Genomic DNA, 18,053 nt, shown 5'->3' with positions numbered 1-18,053 from the left:
TGGTTTATGTCCTCTTTTAGACCTGCTTTAGACCTGCTTTAGACCTGCTTTAGTCCTGGTTCAGTCCTGGTTTAGTCCTGGTTTAGTCCTGCTTTAGTCCTGCTTTAGTCCTGCTTTAGTCCTGCTTTAGACCTGCTTTAGTCCTGGTTTGGACCTGTTTTAGACCTGGTTTATGTCCTCTTTTAGACCTGCTTTAGTCCTCTTTTAGACATGTTTTAGACCTGGTTTAGACCTGTTTTAGTCCTCTTTTAGTCCTGTTTTAAACCTCTTTTAGACCTGCTTTATACCTGGTTTATGTCCTCTTTTAGACCTCTTTAGACCTCTTTTAGACCTGGTTTATGTCCTCTTTTAGACCTTCTTTAGACCTGGTTTATGTCCTCTTTTAGACCTGCTTTAGACCTCTTTTAGACCTCTTTTAGACCTGGTTCATGTCCTCTTTTATACCTGCTTTAGTCCTGTTTTAGACCTCTTTTAGACCTGTTTTAGTCCTCTTTTAGACCCGCTTTAGACCCGTTTTAGACCTGCTTTAGTCCTCTTTTAGACCTGCTTTAGACCTGCTTTAGTCCTGTTTTAGACCTGCTTTAGACCTGGTTTATGTCCTCTTTTAGACCTGCTTTAGACCTGCTTTAGTCCTCTTTTAGTCCTCTTTTAGACCTGCTTTAGACCTGCTTTAGACCTGTTTTATACCTGCTTTTGTCCTGTTTTAGACCTCTTTTAGACCTGCTTTAGTCCTCTTTTAGACCTGCTTTAGACCTGCTTTAGTCCTGTTTTAGACCTCTTTTATACCTGCTTTAGTCCTGTTTTAGACCTCTTTTAGTCCTCTTTTAGACCTGCTTTAGTCCTGTTTTAGACCTCTTTTAGACCTGTTTTAGTCCTCTTTTAGTCCTGCTTTAGTCCTCTTTTAGAACTGCTTTAGACCTGTTTTAGTCCTCTTTTAGACCTGCTTTAGTCCTCTTTTAGACCTCTTTTGGACCTGCTTTAACCCTCTTTTAGACCTGCTTTAGTCCTCTTTTAGACCTCTTTTAGACCTGGTTTATGTCCATTTTTAGACCTGCTTTAGACCTGTTTTAGTCCTCTTTTAGACCTGCTTTAGACCTGGTTTATGTCCTCTTTTAGACCTGCTTTAGTCCTGCTTTAGACCTGCTTTAGTCCTCTTTTAGTCCTCTTTTAGACCTTCTTTAGACCTGCTTTAGTCATGTTTTAGACCTCTTTTAGTCCTGTTTTAGTCCTCTTTTAGACCTGCCTTTAGTCCTCTTTTAGACCTGCTTTTGTCCTCTTTTAGACCTGCTTTATTCCTCTTTTAGACCTCTTTTAGACCTGCTTTAGACCTCTTTTAGACCTCTTTAGACCTCTTTAGACCTCTTTTAGTCCTCTTTTAGTCCTCTTTTAGACCTGCTTTAGACCTCTCTTAGACCTGCTTTAGTCCTGTTTTAGACCTCTTTTAGACCTCTTTTAGTCCTCTTTTATACCTGCTTTAGTCCTGTGTTAGACCTCTTTTATACCTGCTTTAGTCCTCTTTTAGACCTGCTTTAGTCCTCTTTTAGACCTCTTTTAGACCTCTTTTAGACCTGGTTTATGTCCATTTTTAGACCTGCTTTAGTCCTGGTTTATGTCCTCTTTTAGACCTGCTTTAGTCCTGGTTTATGTCCTCTTTTAGACCTGCTTTAGTCCTGGTTTATGTCCTCTTTTAGACCTGCTTTAGTCCTGGTTTATGTCCTCTTTTAGACCTGCTTTAGACCTGCTTTAGTCCTGGTTTATGTCCTCTTTTAGACCTTCTTTAGTCCTGGTTTATGTCCTCTTTTAGACCTGCTTTAGTCCTGGTTTATGTCCTCTTTTAGACCTGCTTTAGTCCTGGTTTATGTCCTCTTTTAGACCTGCTTTAGACCTGCTTTAGACCTGCTTTAGTCCTGGTTTATGTCCTCTTTTAGACCTGCTTTAGTCCTGGTTTATGTCCTCTTTTAGACCTGCTTTAGTCCTGGTTTATGTCCTCTTTTAGACCTGCTTTAGACCTGCTTTAGACCTGCTTTAGTGCTGGTTTATGTCCTCTTTTAGACCTGCTTTAGACCTGCTTTAGACCTGCTTTAGTCCTGGTTTATGTCCTCTTTTAGACCTGCTTTAGACCTGCTTTAGTCCTGGTTTATGTCCTCTTTTAGACCTGCTTTAGACCTGCTTTAGTCCTGGTTTATGTCCTCTTTTAGACCTGCTTTAGTCCTGGTTTATGTCCTCTTTTAGACCTGCTTTAGACCTGCTTTAGACCTGCTTTAGTCCTGGTTTATGTCCTCTTTTAGACCTGCTTTAGTGCTGGTTTATGTCCTCTTTTAGACCTGCTTTAGTCCTGGTTTATGTCCTCTTTTAGACCTGCTTTAGACCTGCTTTAGACCTGCTTTAGTCCTGGTTTATGTCCTCTTTTAGACCTGCTTTAGTCCTGGTTTATGTCCTCTTTTAGACCTGCTTTAGACCTGCTTTAGACCTGCTTTAGTCCTGGTTTATGTCCTCTTTTAGACCTGCTTTAGTCCTGGTTTATGTCCTCTTTTAGACCTGCTTTAGACCTGCTTTAGTCCTGGTTTATGTCCTCTTTTAGACCTGCTTTAGTCCTGGTTTATGTCCTCTTTTAGACCTGCTTTAGTCCTGGTTTATGTCCTCTTTTAGACCTGCTTTAGACCTGCTTTAGACCTGCTTTAGTCCTGGTTTATGTCCTCTTTTAGACCTGCTTTAGTCCTGGTTTATGTCCTCTTTTAGACCTGCTTTAGTCCTGGTTTATGTCCTCTTTTAGACCTGCTTTAGACCTGCTTTAGTCCTGGTTTATGTCCTCTTTTAGACCTGCTTTAGTCCTGGTTTATGTCCTCTTTTAGACCTGCTTTAGTCCTGGTTTATGTCCTCTTTTAGACCTGCTTTAGACCTGCTTTAGACCTGCTTTAGTGCTGGTTTATGTCCTCTTTTAGACCTGCTTTAGTCCTGGTTTATGTCCTCTTTTAGACCTGCTTTAGACCTGCTTTAGTCCTGGTTTATGTCCTCTTTTAGACCTGCTTTAGTCCTGGTTTATGTCCTCTTTTAGACCTGCTTTAGACCTGCTTTAGACCTGCTTTAGTCCTGGTTTATGTCCTCTTTTAGACCTGCTTTAGTCCTGGTTTATGTCCTCTTTTAGACCTGCTTTAGACCTGCTTTAGTCCTGGTTTATGTCCTCTTTTAGACCTGCTTTAGTCCTGGTTTATGTCCTCTTTTAGACCTGCTTTAGTCCTGGTTTATGTCCTCTTTTAGACCTGCTTTAGACCTGCTTTAGACCTGCTTTAGTCCTGGTTTATGTCCTCTTTTAGACCTGCTTTAGTCCTGGTTTATGTCCTCTTTTAGACCTGCTTTAGTCCTGGTTTATGTCCTCTTTTAGACCTGCTTTAGTCCTGGTTTATGTCCTCTTTTAGACCTGCTTTAGACCTGCTTTAGACCTGCTTTAGTCCTGGTTTATGTCCTCTTTTAGACCTGCTTTAGTCCTGGTTTATGTCCTCTTTTAGACCTGCTTTAGACCTGCTTTAGTCCTGGTTTATGTCCTCTTTTAGACCTGCTTTAGTCCTGGTTTATGTCCTCTTTTAGACCTGCTTTAGACCTGCTTTAGACCTGCTTTAGTCCTGGTTTATGTCCTCTTTTAGACCTGCTTTAGTCCTGGTTTATGTCCTCTTTTAGACCTGCTTTAGTCCTGGTTTATGTCCTCTTTTAGACCTGCTTTAGACCTGCTTTAGTCCTGGTTTATGTCCTCTTTTAGACCTGCTTTAGTCCTGGTTTATGTCCTCTTTTAGACCTGCTTTAGTCCTGGTTTATGTCCTCTTTTAGACCTGCTTTAGACCTGCTTTAGACCTGCTTTAGTGCTGGTTTATGTCCTCTTTTAGACCTGCTTTAGTCCTGGTTTATGTCCTCTTTTAGACCTGCTTTAGTCCTGGTTTATGTCCTCTTTTAGACCTGCTTTAGTCCTGGTTTATGTCCTCTTTTAGACCTGCTTTAGACCTGCTTTAGTCCTGGTTTATGTCCTCTTTTAGACCTGCTTTAGTCCTGGTTTATGTCCTCTTTTAGACCTGCTTTAGTCCTGGTTTATGTCCTCTTTTAGACCTGCTTTAGACCTGCTTTAGACCTGCTTTAGTGCTGGTTTATGTCCTCTTTTAGACCTGCTTTAGTCCTGGTTTATGTCCTCTTTTAGACCTGCTTTAGACCTGCTTTAGACCTGCTTTAGTCCTGGTTTATGTCCTCTTTTAGACCTGCTTTAGTCCTGGTTTATGTCCTCTTTTAGACCTGCTTTAGACCTGCTTTAGACCTGCTTTAGTCCTGGTTTATGTCCTCTTTTAGACCTGCTTTAGTCCTGGTTTATGTCCTCTTTTAGACCTGCTTTAGTCCTGGTTTATGTCCTCTTTTAGACCTGCTTTAGTCCTGGTTTATGTCCTCTTTTAGACCTGCTTTAGACCTGCTTTAGACCTGCTTTAGTCCTGGTTTATGTCCTCTTTTAGACCTGCTTTAGTCCTGGTTTATGTCCTCTTTTAGACCTGCTTTAGTCCTGGTTTATGTCCTCTTTTAGACCTGCTTTAGACCTGCTTTAGTCCTGGTTTATGTCCTCTTTTAGACCTGCTTTAGTCCTGGTTTATGTCCTCTTTTAGACCTGCTTTAGTCCTGGTTTATGTCCTCTTTTAGACCTGCTTTAGACCTGCTTTAGTCCTGGTTTAGTGCTGGTTTATGTCCTCTTTTAGACCTGCTTTAGTCCTGGTTTATGTCCTCTTTTAGACCTGCTTTAGACCTGCTTTAGTCCTGGTTTATGTCCTCTTTTAGACCTGCTTTAGTCCTGGTTTATGTCCTCTTTTAGACCTGCTTTAGTCCTGGTTTATGTCCTCTTTTAGACCTGCTTTAGACCTGCTTTAGACCTGCTTTAGTGCTGGTTTATGTCCTCTTTTAGACCTGCTTTAGTCCTGGTTTATGTCCTCTTTTAGACCTGCTTTAGACCTGCTTTAGACCTGCTTTAGTGCTGGTTTATGTCCTCTTTTAGACCTGCTTTAGTCCTGGTTTATGTCCTCTTTTAGACCTGTTTTATCCCCTTCACAGTGCTGAACGAGTGCTCTCAGGAGGAGCTGAACATTCGGGACGTGAGGATTCTGCCCAACTTGAACGCTTCATATTTACCTGTGATGCCCGACGGCTCCGTCCTGCTCGTGGACAACGTCTGGTGCGTCTGTCCTGTCCTGTTCAGTCCTGTCCCTGTTCTGTCCTGTCCTGTCCTGTTCAGTCCTGTCCTGTTCAGTCCTGTCCCAGTTCTGTCCTGTCCAGTCCTGTCCTGTCCCAGTCCTGTCCCTGTCCTGTCCAGTCCTGTCCCAGTCCTGTCCTGTCCTGTTCAGTCCTGTCCCAGTTCTGTCCTGTCCTGTCCTGTTCAGTCCTGTCCTGTCCCAGTCCTGTCCTGTCCAGCCCTGTCCCTGTCCTGTCCAGCCCTGTCCCTGTCCTGTTCAGTCCTGTCCTGTCCCAGTCCTGTCCTGTCCTGTTCAGTCCTGTCCTGTCCCAGTCCTGTCCTGTCCAGCCCTGTCCCTGTCCTGTCCTGTCCTGTTCAGTCCTGTCCTGTCCCAGTCCTGTTCAGTCCTGTCCTGTCCCAGTCCTGTCCTGTCCTGTCCAGCCCTGTCCCTGTCCTGTTCAGTCCTGTCCTGTCCCAGTCCTGTCCTGTCCTGTCCTGTTCAGTCCTGTCCTGTCCCAGTCCTGTCCTGTCCAGCCCTGTCCCTGTCCTGTCCCAGTCCTGTCCTGTTCAGTCCTGTCCCAGTCCTGTCCTGTTCTGTCCTGTCCCAGTCCTGTCCCTGTCCTGTCCCAGTCCTGTCCCAGTCCTGTCCTGTCCTGTCCCAGTCCTGTCCTGTCCAGTCCTGTCCTGTCCCAGTCCTGTCCCTGTCCTGTCCAGTCCTGTCCCAGTCCTGTCCCTGTCCTGTCCCAGTCCTGTCCCTGTCCAGTCCTGTCCCTGTCCCAGTCCTGTCCAGTCCTGTCCCAGTCCTGTCCCAGTCCTGTCCCTGTCCAGTCCTGTCCCAGTCCTGTCCCAGTCCTGTCCCTGTCCCAGTCCTGTCCCAATCCTGTCCCAGTCCTGTCCCAGTCCAGTCCTGTCCAGTCCTGTCCCAGTCCTGTCCCAGTCCTGTCCCTGTCCCAGTCCTGTCCTGTCCAGTTTTTACTGCCTCGTGTTTGTTTGTGGGATGTTGAGGTTTTAGAGGTGTCTTTTCTACATCTCTGTCCTCATGAGACAAAGGGATCTGTCCTCATGAGACAAAGGGATCTGTCCTCATGAGACAAAGGGATCTGTCCTCATGAGACAAAGGGATCTGTCTTCATGAGACAAAGGGATCTGTCCTCATGAGACAAAGGGATCTGTCTTCATGAGTCCTCATGAGACAAAGGGATCTGTCCTCATGAGACAAAGGGATCTGTCCTCATGAGACAAAGGGATCTGTCCTCATGAGTCCTCATGAGACAAAGGGATCTGTCCTCATGAGACAAAGGGATCTGTCCTCATGAGACAAAGGGATCTGTCCTCAGCCGTCACTTATGATGGAGATGAATAATGACAGATGTGTTTAAAGAGCTCATGTTGCTGTCTCACACGGGTACATGTGGACACGGGGACATGTGGACACGGGGACATGTGGACGGAGTCTGAATGTTCTTCCTGTGTTACTGTGGATGGCTCCAGGCACATGGGGCCCTAAGGAGAGGCACATGGGGCCCTAAGGAGAGGCACATGGGGCCCTAAGGAGAAGCACATGGGGCCCTGAGGAGAAGCACATGGGGCCCTAAGGAGAGGCACATGGGCCCCTGAGGAGAGGCACATGGGGCCCTAAGGAGAAGCACATGGGGCCCTGAGGAGAAGCACATGGGGCCCTAAGGAGAGGCACATGGGGCCCTAAGGAGAGGCACATGGGGCCCTAAGGAGAGGCACATGGGGCCCTAAGGAGAGGCACATGGGGCCCTAAGGAGAGGCACATGGGGCCCTAAGGAGAGGCACATGGGGCCCTGAGGAGAAGCACATGGGGCCCTAAGGAGAGGCACATGGGCCCTAAGGAGAGGCACATGGGGCCCTGAGGAGAAGCACATGGGGCCCTAAGGAGAGGCACATGGGCCCTAAGGAGAGGCACATGGGGCCCTGAGGAGAGGCACATGGGGCCCTGAGGAGAAGCACATGGGGCCCTAAGGAGAGGCACATGGGCCCTAAGGAGAGGCACATGGGGCCCTGAGGAGAGGCACATGGGGCCCTGAGGAGAAGCACATGGGGCCCTAAGGAGAGGCACATGGGGCCCTAAGGAGAGGCACATGGGGCCCTGAGGAGAGGCACATGGGGCCCTGAGGAGAAGCACATGGGGCCCTAAGGAGAGGCACATGGGCCCTAAGGAGAGGCACATGGGGCCCTGAGGAGAAGCACATGGGGCCCTAAGGAGAGGCACATGGGCCCTAAGGAGAGGCACATGGGGCCCTAAGGAGAAGCACATGGGCCCCTGAGGAGAGGCACATGGGCCCCTGAGGAGAGGCACATGGGGCCCTGAGGAGAGGCACATGGGCCCCTGAGGAGAACAATCCGACTCTGCAGAGCCACATGATGAAGTTAATGTTCTGCACCTTCTTTTAAATGTCTTGTGACATGTTTAACTTGTGTTCTACTGATGCATCATGGGGAAGTTCCAGACTGAAGTCTTCAGGTCTTCAGGAGGAAAGTCCCATGTCTCAGAAGAGAAACAGTCTCCTCGCTTAAGCTAAGCTAAGCTAAGCTAAGCTAAGCTAAGAAACAAAGACGTTCCTGAGGACAACACTGGAGGAAGCTAGCTTTACTTTCTCCGATAAGTCTTTTGTCCTCGACTAGAACGTGTTTCTTGACAATAACTTCATTTCTTTGTGTGTTTGTTTGTTTGTTTGTGTTTACAGTCACCAGTCGGGCGAGGTCGGCATGGGCTCGTTCTCTCGGGTTGACTCGCCCTCAGGGAGATTACCCAGCATGCTCAGCGCTTTAGAGGAACACGACTTCCTGTTTCAGCTGCACCTGAACGACACCAACCAGGAAGAGTCCACCGAGGTACGAGCCCTGGTCCTGGTCCTGGTCCTGGTCCTGGCCCTGGCCCTGGCCCTGGCCCTGGCCCTGGCCCTGGCCCTGGTCCTGGTCCTGGTCCTGGCCCTGGTCCTGGTCCTGGTCCTGGTCCTGGTCCTGGTCCTGGTCCTGGTCCTGGTCCTGGTCCTGGTCCTGGTCCTGGTCCTGGTCGAAACCTGTTTTCTCTCCTCAGGGTCTGGAGGTTCCTCTGGTTGCTGTGGTTCAGTGGTCCACGCCCAAAATGCCCTTCACAAACTGCATCTACACCCACTACAGGTGAGCCACACCCACTACAGGTGAGCCACACCCACTACAGGTGAGCCACACCCACTACAGGTGAGCCACACCCACTACAGGTGAGGTCTGGGGTGTGGGTGATTTTTATGTGCATATACTAGTGTGTAATAGTAGAGCCATTATACACTCTCCTGGTTTAGTCCTGGTTTAGACCTGGTTTAGACCTGGTTTAGTCCTGGTTTAGTCCTGGTTTAGTCCTGGTTTAGACCTGGTTTAGACCTGGTTTAGTCCTGGTTTAGTCCTGGTTTAGTCCTGGTTTAGTCCTGGTTTAGTCTGACTCCTCCCTCTTCTCTAGATTACCCAGCATCCGTCTGGACCTGCCTCGGTTCGTGATGACCGCCTCGTGCTCGGGCACCGTCAGGGTCAAAGAGCACTTCAGGGTCAGATACGTCCTGCTCAACAACCTGCAGGACTTCCTCTCCGTGCGGCTGGTGTGGACGCCCGAGGGTAAGGGTCAAGGGTCAAGGGTCAAGTAAAGCCGTGTGTGACATCATTATTTAGTGTGAAATGGGAACGAGAGAGAAGGAAAGACATTCAGCACATTGTCAGAGCCGGCAGTGGAACTCAGGACTCTGTGGTCGGGGGGTAAACGTGTGTGTGTTTCAGCTCGCCTGCACTCGGACGACTCCTCCCTCTCGTCCGTCGTATGTCTCTCCCCGCTCTCTAACCTCGGGCACTGCAGAAGAGGAAGTACTCTGTCCTTCAGCGTGGGCTTTCAGATCCTGCGCCCCGGACTGTACGAGGTGAGCGCCACCACCAGGGCGGCAGGGGAACTGCAGTGAGCGCCACCACCAGGGCGGCAGGGGAACTGCAGTGAGCCTGCAGTGAGCGCCACCGTCAGGTCGGCAGGGGAACTGCAGTGAGCGCCACCGTCAGGGCGGCAGGGGAACTGCTGCCGCCTGATACGTTTACTTTACTGCAGTATTGATACTTGTGTCAGTTAATATTAGGATATCAGTACTTTTGCAGTACTTTTGCAGTACTTTTGCAGTACTTCTGCAGTACTTTAGCAGTACTTTTGTAGTACTTTTGCAGTACTTCTGCAGTACTTAAGCAGTCCTTTTGCAGTACTTCTGCAGTACTTTTAAAGTACTTCTGCAGTACTTTAGCAGTCCTTTTGCAGTACTTCTGCGGTACTTTAGCAGTCCTTTTGCAGTACTTCTGCAGTACTTTAAAAGTACTTCTGCAGTACTTTAGCAGTCCTTTTGCAGTACCTTTGCAGTACCTTTGCAGTACTTTTGCAGTACTTTTGCAGTACTTCTGCAGTACTTCTGCAGTACTTCTGCAGTACTGTTGCAGTACTTTAGCAGTCCTTTTGCAGTACTTTTGCAGTACTTTTGCTGTACCTTAGCAGTACTTCTGCAGTCCTTTTGCAGTCCTTTTGCAGTCCTTTTGCAGTACTTCTGCAGTCCTTTTGCAGTACTTCTGCAGTACTTTAGCCGTACTTTTGCAGTCCTTTTGCAGTCCTTTTGCAGTACTTCTGCAGTCCTTTTGCAGTCCTTTTGCAGTCCTTTTGCAGTCCTTTTGCAGTACTTCTGCAGTCCTTTTGCAATACTTCTGCAGTACTTTAGCCGTACTTTTGCAGTACTTTTGCAGTCCTTTTGCAGTCCTTTTGCAGTCCTTTTGCAGTACTTCTGCAGTACTTTAGCCGTACTTTTGCAGTACTTCTGCAGTACTTTAGCAGTACTTTTGTAGTACTTTTGCAGTACTTCTGCAGTACTTAAGCAGTCCTTTTGCAGTACTTCTGCAGTACTTTTAAAGTACTTCTGCAGTACTTTAGCAGTCCTTTTGCAGTACTTCTGCAGTACTTTAGCAGTCCTTTTGCAGTACTTTTGCTGTACCTTAGCAGTACTTCTGCAGTCCTTTTGCAGTCCTTTTGCAGTCCTTTTGCAGTACTTTAGCAGTACTTTTGTAGTACTTTTGCAGTACTTTAGCAGTACTTCTGCAGTACTTTAGCAGTACTTTTGTAGTACTTTTGCAGTACTTTAGCAGTACTTCTGCAGTACTTTAGCAGTCCTTTTGCAGTACTTTTGCTGTACCTTAGCAGTACTTCTGCAGTCCTTTTGCAGTCCTTTTGCAGTACTTCTGCAGTACTTTAGCCGTACTTTTGTAGTACTTTTGCAGTACTTTAGCAGTACTTCTGCAGTACTTTAGCAGTACTTTTGTAGTACTTTTGCAGTACTTTAGCAGTACTTCTGCAGTACTTTAGCAGTACTTCTGCAGTACTTTAGCAGTACTTTTGCAGTGCCTCTGGTCAAATTCTTTGTAGTATTTAAGCTTTGTTACATTTAAAAACTAAACTTTATGGTATTTACATAAAAATCACTGGTTTAGAAAGTTTACTGTGTTTATGTCTGACTTTGTGTTTGTTTGTTTGTTTGTTTGTTTGTTTGTGTAGTTGAGTCAACACATGAAGTTGAAGCTGCAGTTCACCGCCTCAGTGTCCAACGCTCCTCCAGACGCACGGCCGCTCTCCCGTAAGGACGCACCTGTCTGCACCTGTCTGCTCCTCTCCCCTGTCTGCACCTCTCACCTGTCTGCTCCTCTCCCCTGTCTGCACCTCTCACCTGTCTGCTCCTCTCACCTGTCTGCACCTGTCACCTGTCTGTCCGGCTTCCTCCTCCACCAGTGGATCAAACTCACCACCAGGTGGTGCTCTTCAGCTCTGTGGCCGGAGGTCAGAGGTCAGATGATCATTGGCCTCCTGTGTCCTGGAGCCATGTGACCTGATGGACCTTGTGCTTGAACATGGTGTTTGTTCTGGACAGTCCGTGGCACTGAAGTCCAATAACTGACCACAGCTCGGGTCAGACCGGAGGTGAGGCTCCACCTCCCGCACAAGCTCAGGCTCCTCCCCCCAGCGAGGGGACGTTCCATGTCCCCAGAGTTAGTCTCTGTGTCTGGAGATCTGGTCCTCGAGGCCCCTGCCATCGACTGCCCCCCAGGAACCTCATGGTTCCTCCTGCGGGTGGTGGGCCCACGGGAGGGGGGCCCCACGTCGCTCTTTCAGGCTGTGCCCGGCCGGGCCCCGTGGGGTAAGACCCGGCCACCAGGCGCTCGCCATCGAGCACCCACCCCAGGCCTGGCTCCAGGATGGGGCCCCGGTGACGCCGATCCAGGCGACGTAACTGGCCCTGTTCTTGTGCTCGTCATGAAGGGGCTTCTGACCCGTCACCTACGACCTGTTTACCTTGGGACTTAAAGCCCCAATAACGTGCGTCCTCCAGAGGGCGCTGTGACACATGTGGGCGTGTCCTCCAGAGGGCGCTGTGACACATGTGGGCGTGTCCTCCAGAGGGCGCTGTGACACATGTGGGCGTGTCCTCCAGGGGGCGCTGTGACACATGTGGACGTGTCCTCCAGGGGGCGCTGTGACACATGTGGGCGTGTCCTCCAGGGGGCGCTGTGACACCTGTGGGCGTGTCCTCCAGAGGGCGCTGTGACACATGTGGGCGTGTCCTCCAGAGGGCGCTGTGACACATGTGGGCGTGTCCTCCAGGGGGCGCTGTGACACCTGTTGGCGTGTCCTCCAGAGGGCGCTGTGACACATGTGGGCGTGTCCTCGTGTTGGTGTGAAGCGTCGTAAAGTGTAGTATAGATGTATAGATGTTGTAAAGTGTAGTATAGATGACGTAAAGTGTAGTATAGATGTATACATGTCGTAAAGTGTAGTATAGATGTATAGATGACGTAAAGTGTAGTATAGATGACGTAAATTGTAGTATAGATGTATAGATGTCGTAAAGTGTAGTATAGATGTCGTAAAGTGTAGTATAGATGACGTAAAGTGTAGTATAGATGTCGTAAAGTGTAGTATAGATGTCGTAAAGTGTAGTATAGATGACGTAAAGTGTAGTATAGATGACGTAAAGTGTAGTATAGATGTATAGATGACGTAAATTGTAGTATAGATGTATAGATGACGTAAAGTGTAGTATAGATGACGTAAAGTGTAGTATAGATGTATAGATGACGTAAAGTGTAGTATAGATGACGTAAATTGTAGTATAGATGTATAGATGACGTAAAGTGTAGTATAGATGACGTAAATTGTAGTATAGATGTATAGATGACGTAAAGTGTAGTATAGATGTATAGATGTCGTAAAGTGTAGTATAGATGACGTAAAGTGTAGTATAGATGTATAGATGTTGTAAAGTGTAGTATAGATGACGTAAAGTGTAGTATAGATGATGTAAATTGTAGTATAGATGTATAGATGACGTAAAGTGTAGTATAGATGGAGTAAAGTGTAGTATAGATGACGTAAAGTGTAGTATAGATGGAGTAAAGTGTAGTATAGATGACGTAAAGTGTAGTATAGATGACGTAAAGTGTAGTATAGATGTATAGATGTTGTAAAGTGTAGTATAGATGACGTAAAGTGTAGTATAGATGATGTAAATTGTAGTATAGATGTATAGATGACGTAAAGTGTAGTATAGATGGAGTAAAGTGTAGTATAGATGACGTAAAGTGTAGTATAGATGACGTAAAGTGTAGTATAGATGTATAGATTGACTGAATCTCACGTGTTTCAGGTAAAAACAGTCCATCAAGTCCGGCTGTGAGAGACTTACTGGACCGACACCAGAACAGTTTAGGACGATCCCAGTCCTTCTCCCACCAGCAGCCCTCACGCTCCCACATCATGAGGTAATGACTCATCATGAGGTAATGACACATCATGAGGTAATGACGCATCATGAGGTAATGACACAGCATGAGGTAATGACACATCATGAGGTAATGACACAGCATGAGGTAATGACACAGCATGAGGTAATGACACATCATGAGGTAATGACGCATCATGAGGTAATGACACAGCATGAGGTAATGACACATCATGAGGTAATGACGCATCATGAGGTAATGACACAGCATGAGGTAATGACACATCATGAGGTAATGACACATCATGAGGTAATGACACAGCATGAGGTAATGACACAGCATGAGGTAATGACGCATCATGAGGTAATGACGCAGCATGAGGTAATTACACATCATGAGGTAATGACGCATCATGAGGTAATGACACAGCATGAGGTAATGACACATCATGAGGTAATGACGCATCATGAGGTAATGACACAGCATGAGGTAATGACACATCATGAGGTAATGACACATCATGAGGTAATGACACATCATGAGGTAATGACACATCATGAGGTAATGACACATGAGGTAATGACACAGCATGAGGTAATTACACAGCATGAGGTAATGACACATGAGGTGATGACACATCATGAGCCAGCAGCCCTCACGCTCCCACATCATGAGGTAATGACACAGCATGAGGTAATGACACATCATGAGGTAATGACACATTATGAGGTAATGACACATCATGAGGTAATGACACATCATGAGGTAATGACACATCATGAGGTAATGACACAGCATGAGGTAATGACACATTATGAGGTAATGACACATCATGAGGTAATGACACATCATGAGGTAATGACACATTATGAGGTGATGACACATCATGAGGTAATGACACATCATGAGCCAGCAGCCCTCACGCTCCCACATCATGAGGTAATGACACATCATGAGGTAATGACACAGCATGAGGTAATGACACATTATGAGGTGATGACACATCATGAGGTAATGACACATCATGAGCCAGCAGCCCTCACGCTCCCACATCATGAGGTAATGACACATCATGAGGTAATGACACATCATGAGGTAATGACACATCATGAGGTAATGACACATTATGAGGTAATCACATTATGAGGTAATGACACATCATGAGGTAATGACACATCATTAGGTAATGACACATTATGAGGTAATCACATTATGAGGTAATGACACATCATGAGGTAATGACACATTATGAGGTAATCACATTATGAGGTAATGACACATCATGAGGTAATGACACATCATGAACCAGCAGCCCTCACGCTCCCACATATTGAGGTAATGACACAGCATGAGGTAATGGCACATCATGAGGTAATGACACATCATGAACCAGCAGCCCTCACGCTCCCACATATTGAGGTAATGACACAGCATGAGGTAATGACACATCATGAGGTAATGACACATCATGAGGTAACGACGCATCATGAGGTAATGACACAGCATGAGGTAATGACACAGCATGAGGTAATGACACATCATGAGGTAATAACACATCATGAGGTAATGACACATCATGAGGTAATTACACATCATGAGGTAATGACAAAGCATGAGGTAATGACACATCATGAGGTAATGACACAGCATGAGGTAATGACACAGCATGAGGTAATGACACATCATGAGGTAATGACACATCATGAGGTAATGACACATTATGAGGTAATGACACATAATGAGGTAATGACACATCATGAGCCAGCAGCCCTCACGCTCCCACATCATGAGGTAATGACACAGCATGAGGTAATGACACAGCATGAGGTAATGACACATTATGAGGTAATGACACAGCATGAGGTAATGACACAGCATGAGGTAATGACACATTATGAGGTGATGACACATCATGAGGTAATGACACATCATGAGGTAATGACACAGAACTTTTGGCGACAGAGCATTCTCCCGAACAGCACCCCGACTCTGGAACTCCCTCCCCCGACCTGTCCGCCACTCTCCCTCACTCACAACATTCAAATCCCGCCTAAAAACACACCTCTTCACCCAAGCCTATGACCTCCCCTACCCCTAGCCTCCTCTACCCCATTGCCTCCTCTTCTACCCCCTGTTACATCCCCATCTTTTTCTCTCTACTTCTTCTGTCTTGTTCATTGTATCTGTATATTAATGTGTTCTGTACGTGTTGTCCCCCCTGTCTGTAAATACCCCCCCCTTTTTTATTATGTTCAGCGTCTTTGGGTCACTGAAAAGGGCTATATAAATAAAAGTTATTATTATTATTATTATTATGAGGCAATGACACAGCATGAGGTAATGACACATCATGAGGTAATGACACATCATGAGGTAATGACACATCATGAGGTAATGACACAGCATGAGGTAATGACACATCATGAGGTAATGACACATCATGAGGTAATGACACAGCATGAGGTAATGACACAGCATGAGGTAATGACACATCATGAGGTAATGACACATGAGGTAATGACACATCATGAGGTAATGACACAGCATGAGGTAATGACACATCATGAGGCAATGACACAGCATGAGGTAATGACACATCATGAGGTAATGACACAGCATGAGGTAATGACACATCATGAGGTAATGACACATGAGGTAATGACACATCATGAGGTAATGACACATGAGGTAATGACACAGCATGAGGTAATGACACAGCATGAGGTAATGACACATCATGAGGTAATGACACATGAGGTAATGACACATCATGAGGTAATGACACAGCATGAGGTAATGACACATCATGAGGCAATGACACAGCATGAGGTAATGACACATCATGAGGTAATGACACAGCATGAGGTAATGACACATCATGAGGTAATGACACATGAGGTAATGACACATCATGAGGTAATGACACAGCATGAGGTAATGACACAGCATGAGGTAATGACACATTATGAGGTAATGACTCATCATGAGGTAATGACACAGCATGATTTTATGACACAGCATGAGGTAATGACACAGCATAAGTTAATGACACATCATGAGGTAATGACTCATCATGAGGTAATGACACATCATGAGGTAATGACACAGCATGAGGTAATGACTCATCATGAGGTAAAACACAGCATGAGGTAATGACACATCATGAGGTAATGACACATCATGAGGTAATGACTCAGCATGAGGTAATGACACATCATGAGGTAATGACTCATCATGAGGTAATGACACAACATGAGGTAGTGACACATCATGAGGTAATGACACATCATGAGGTAATGAGTCATCATGAGGTAATGACACAGCATGAGGTAAAAACACAGCATGAGGTAATGACACAGCATGAGGTAATGACTCATCATGAGGTAAAAACACAGCATGAGGTAAAGACACAGCATGAGGTAATGACACATCATGAGGTAATGACACATCATGAGGTAATGACTCATCATGAGGTAATGACACATCATGAGGTAATGACACATCATGAGGTAATGACTCATCATGAGGTAATGACACATCATGAGGTAATGACACATCATGAGGTAATGACTCAGCATGAGGTAATGACACAGCATGAGGTAATGACTCATCATGAGGTAAAGACACGTCATGAGGTAATGACACGTCATGAGGTAATGACACATCATGAGGTAATGACACAGCATGAGGTAATGACACAGCATGAGGTAATGACACATCATGAGGTAATGACACGTCATGAGGTAATGACACATCATGAGGTAATGACACATCATGAGGTAATGACACGTCATGAGGTAATGACACGTCATGAGGTAATGACACAGCATGAGGTAATGACACAGCATGAGGTAATGACACAGCATGAGGTAATGACACATCATGAGGTAATGACACGTCATGAGGTAATGACACATCATGAGGTAATGACACGTCATGAGGTAATGACACATCATGAGGTAATGACACATCATGAGGTAATGACACGTCATGAGGTAATGACACATCATGAGGTAATGACACAGCATGAGGTAATGACACAGCATGAGGTAATGACACATCATGAGGTAATGACACATCATGAGGTAATGACACATCATGAGGTAATGACACATCATGAGGTAATGACACATCATCAGGTAATTACACGTCATGAGGTAATGACACATCATGAGGTAATGACACAGCATGAGGTAATGACACATCATGAGGTAATGACACGTCATGAGGTAATGACACATCATGAGGTAATGACACATCATGAGGTAATGACACGTCATGAGGTAATTACACGTCATGAGGTAATGACACGTCATGAGGTAATGACACAGCATGAGGTAATGACACAGCATGAGGTAAATGACCCTCTCTGTGTGGTCAGGACGGGCAGTGCCATGGAGCGTCGGGCCATCACTCCTCCGGTGGGTTCTCCCGTCGGGCGCTCGCTTTATCTGCCGCCGCCTGAACGCACCGTCCTTTCCCTCGACAAGATCGCAAAGAGGGAGTGTAAAGTGCTGGTGCTGGACGCGGCCGCCGCCTAGAGGAGAGGAAACGAGGAGAGAGGAGAGGAAACGAGGAGAGAGGAGACGAGGAGAGGAAACGAGCAGAGAGGAGAGGAAACGAGGAGAGAGGAAACGAGGAGAGAGGAGAGGAAACAAGGAGGAAAGGAGGAGGAGGAGATATTGCATTCCTGGGGTTTGTTGGTTTTGGCCTGAAACGTAAAATGTAGGAAAAGTTTTGAATGTAAATGTTTAATTTAAATACGAGAAAAACGTTGAACTCTTGAGTTTTTCTCAGTTTCAAAATTTTAAAAAAGAAAGAAAAAAAGTATGTGATAAAAAGACACAAGTGTAATAATATTCCTCAAAGTGAGAGTCAAACCTTTGACTTTCCAAAGTGCGAGGAATATTTCACTATTTAAATATTTTACTTTTTAAATATTTCACTATTTAACTGATGAAAACGACTTGAAGGAAATTAAAAAGGTGAGAAATTGCAGCTTGGGGTCTGAACCCACAAGCCTCTGGTGATGGGGCGCTTCACTTGAATATTCCGTTATTTTTATTTATTTATT

At 46.0% G+C, this 18,053-nt stretch overlaps 1 protein-coding gene across 2 annotated transcripts in view; it reads left to right on the top strand.

The window, feature by feature from the left end:
* trappc14 (trafficking protein particle complex subunit 14) overlaps nt 1–17,629 on the top strand; it is a 33,976-nt gene extending 16,347 nt beyond the window's left edge. The window contains exons 6-13 of one of the 2 annotated variants that reach the window (XM_072461770.1): nt 5,074–5,194; nt 7,906–8,053; nt 8,259–8,341; nt 8,658–8,809; nt 8,969–9,105; nt 10,761–10,839; nt 12,904–13,018; nt 17,361–17,629. In XM_072461770.1, the coding sequence (XP_072317871.1) occupies nt 5,074–5,194; nt 7,906–8,053; nt 8,259–8,341; nt 8,658–8,809; nt 8,969–9,105; nt 10,761–10,839; nt 12,904–13,018; nt 17,361–17,520 (995 nt within the window). In that variant the 3' untranslated portion in view covers nt 17,521–17,629. The remainder of the gene's footprint in view (nt 1–5,073; nt 5,195–7,905; nt 8,054–8,258; nt 8,342–8,657; nt 8,810–8,968; nt 9,106–10,760; nt 10,840–12,903; nt 13,019–17,360) is intronic. The other variant, XR_011929111.1, reaches the window with a different exon arrangement.
* Nucleotides 17,630–18,053: the final 424 nt, after the last annotated feature.

Source organism: Eucyclogobius newberryi, unplaced genomic scaffold (genome assembly GCF_026437365.1).
Source record: "Eucyclogobius newberryi isolate DKJ021-1_F unplaced genomic scaffold, fEucNew1.0.hap1 SCAF_31, whole genome shotgun sequence".
NCBI lineage: Eukaryota > Metazoa > Chordata > Actinopteri > Gobiiformes > Gobiidae > Eucyclogobius > Eucyclogobius newberryi.
This window is presented reverse-complemented; position numbering and strand designations above follow the sequence as displayed.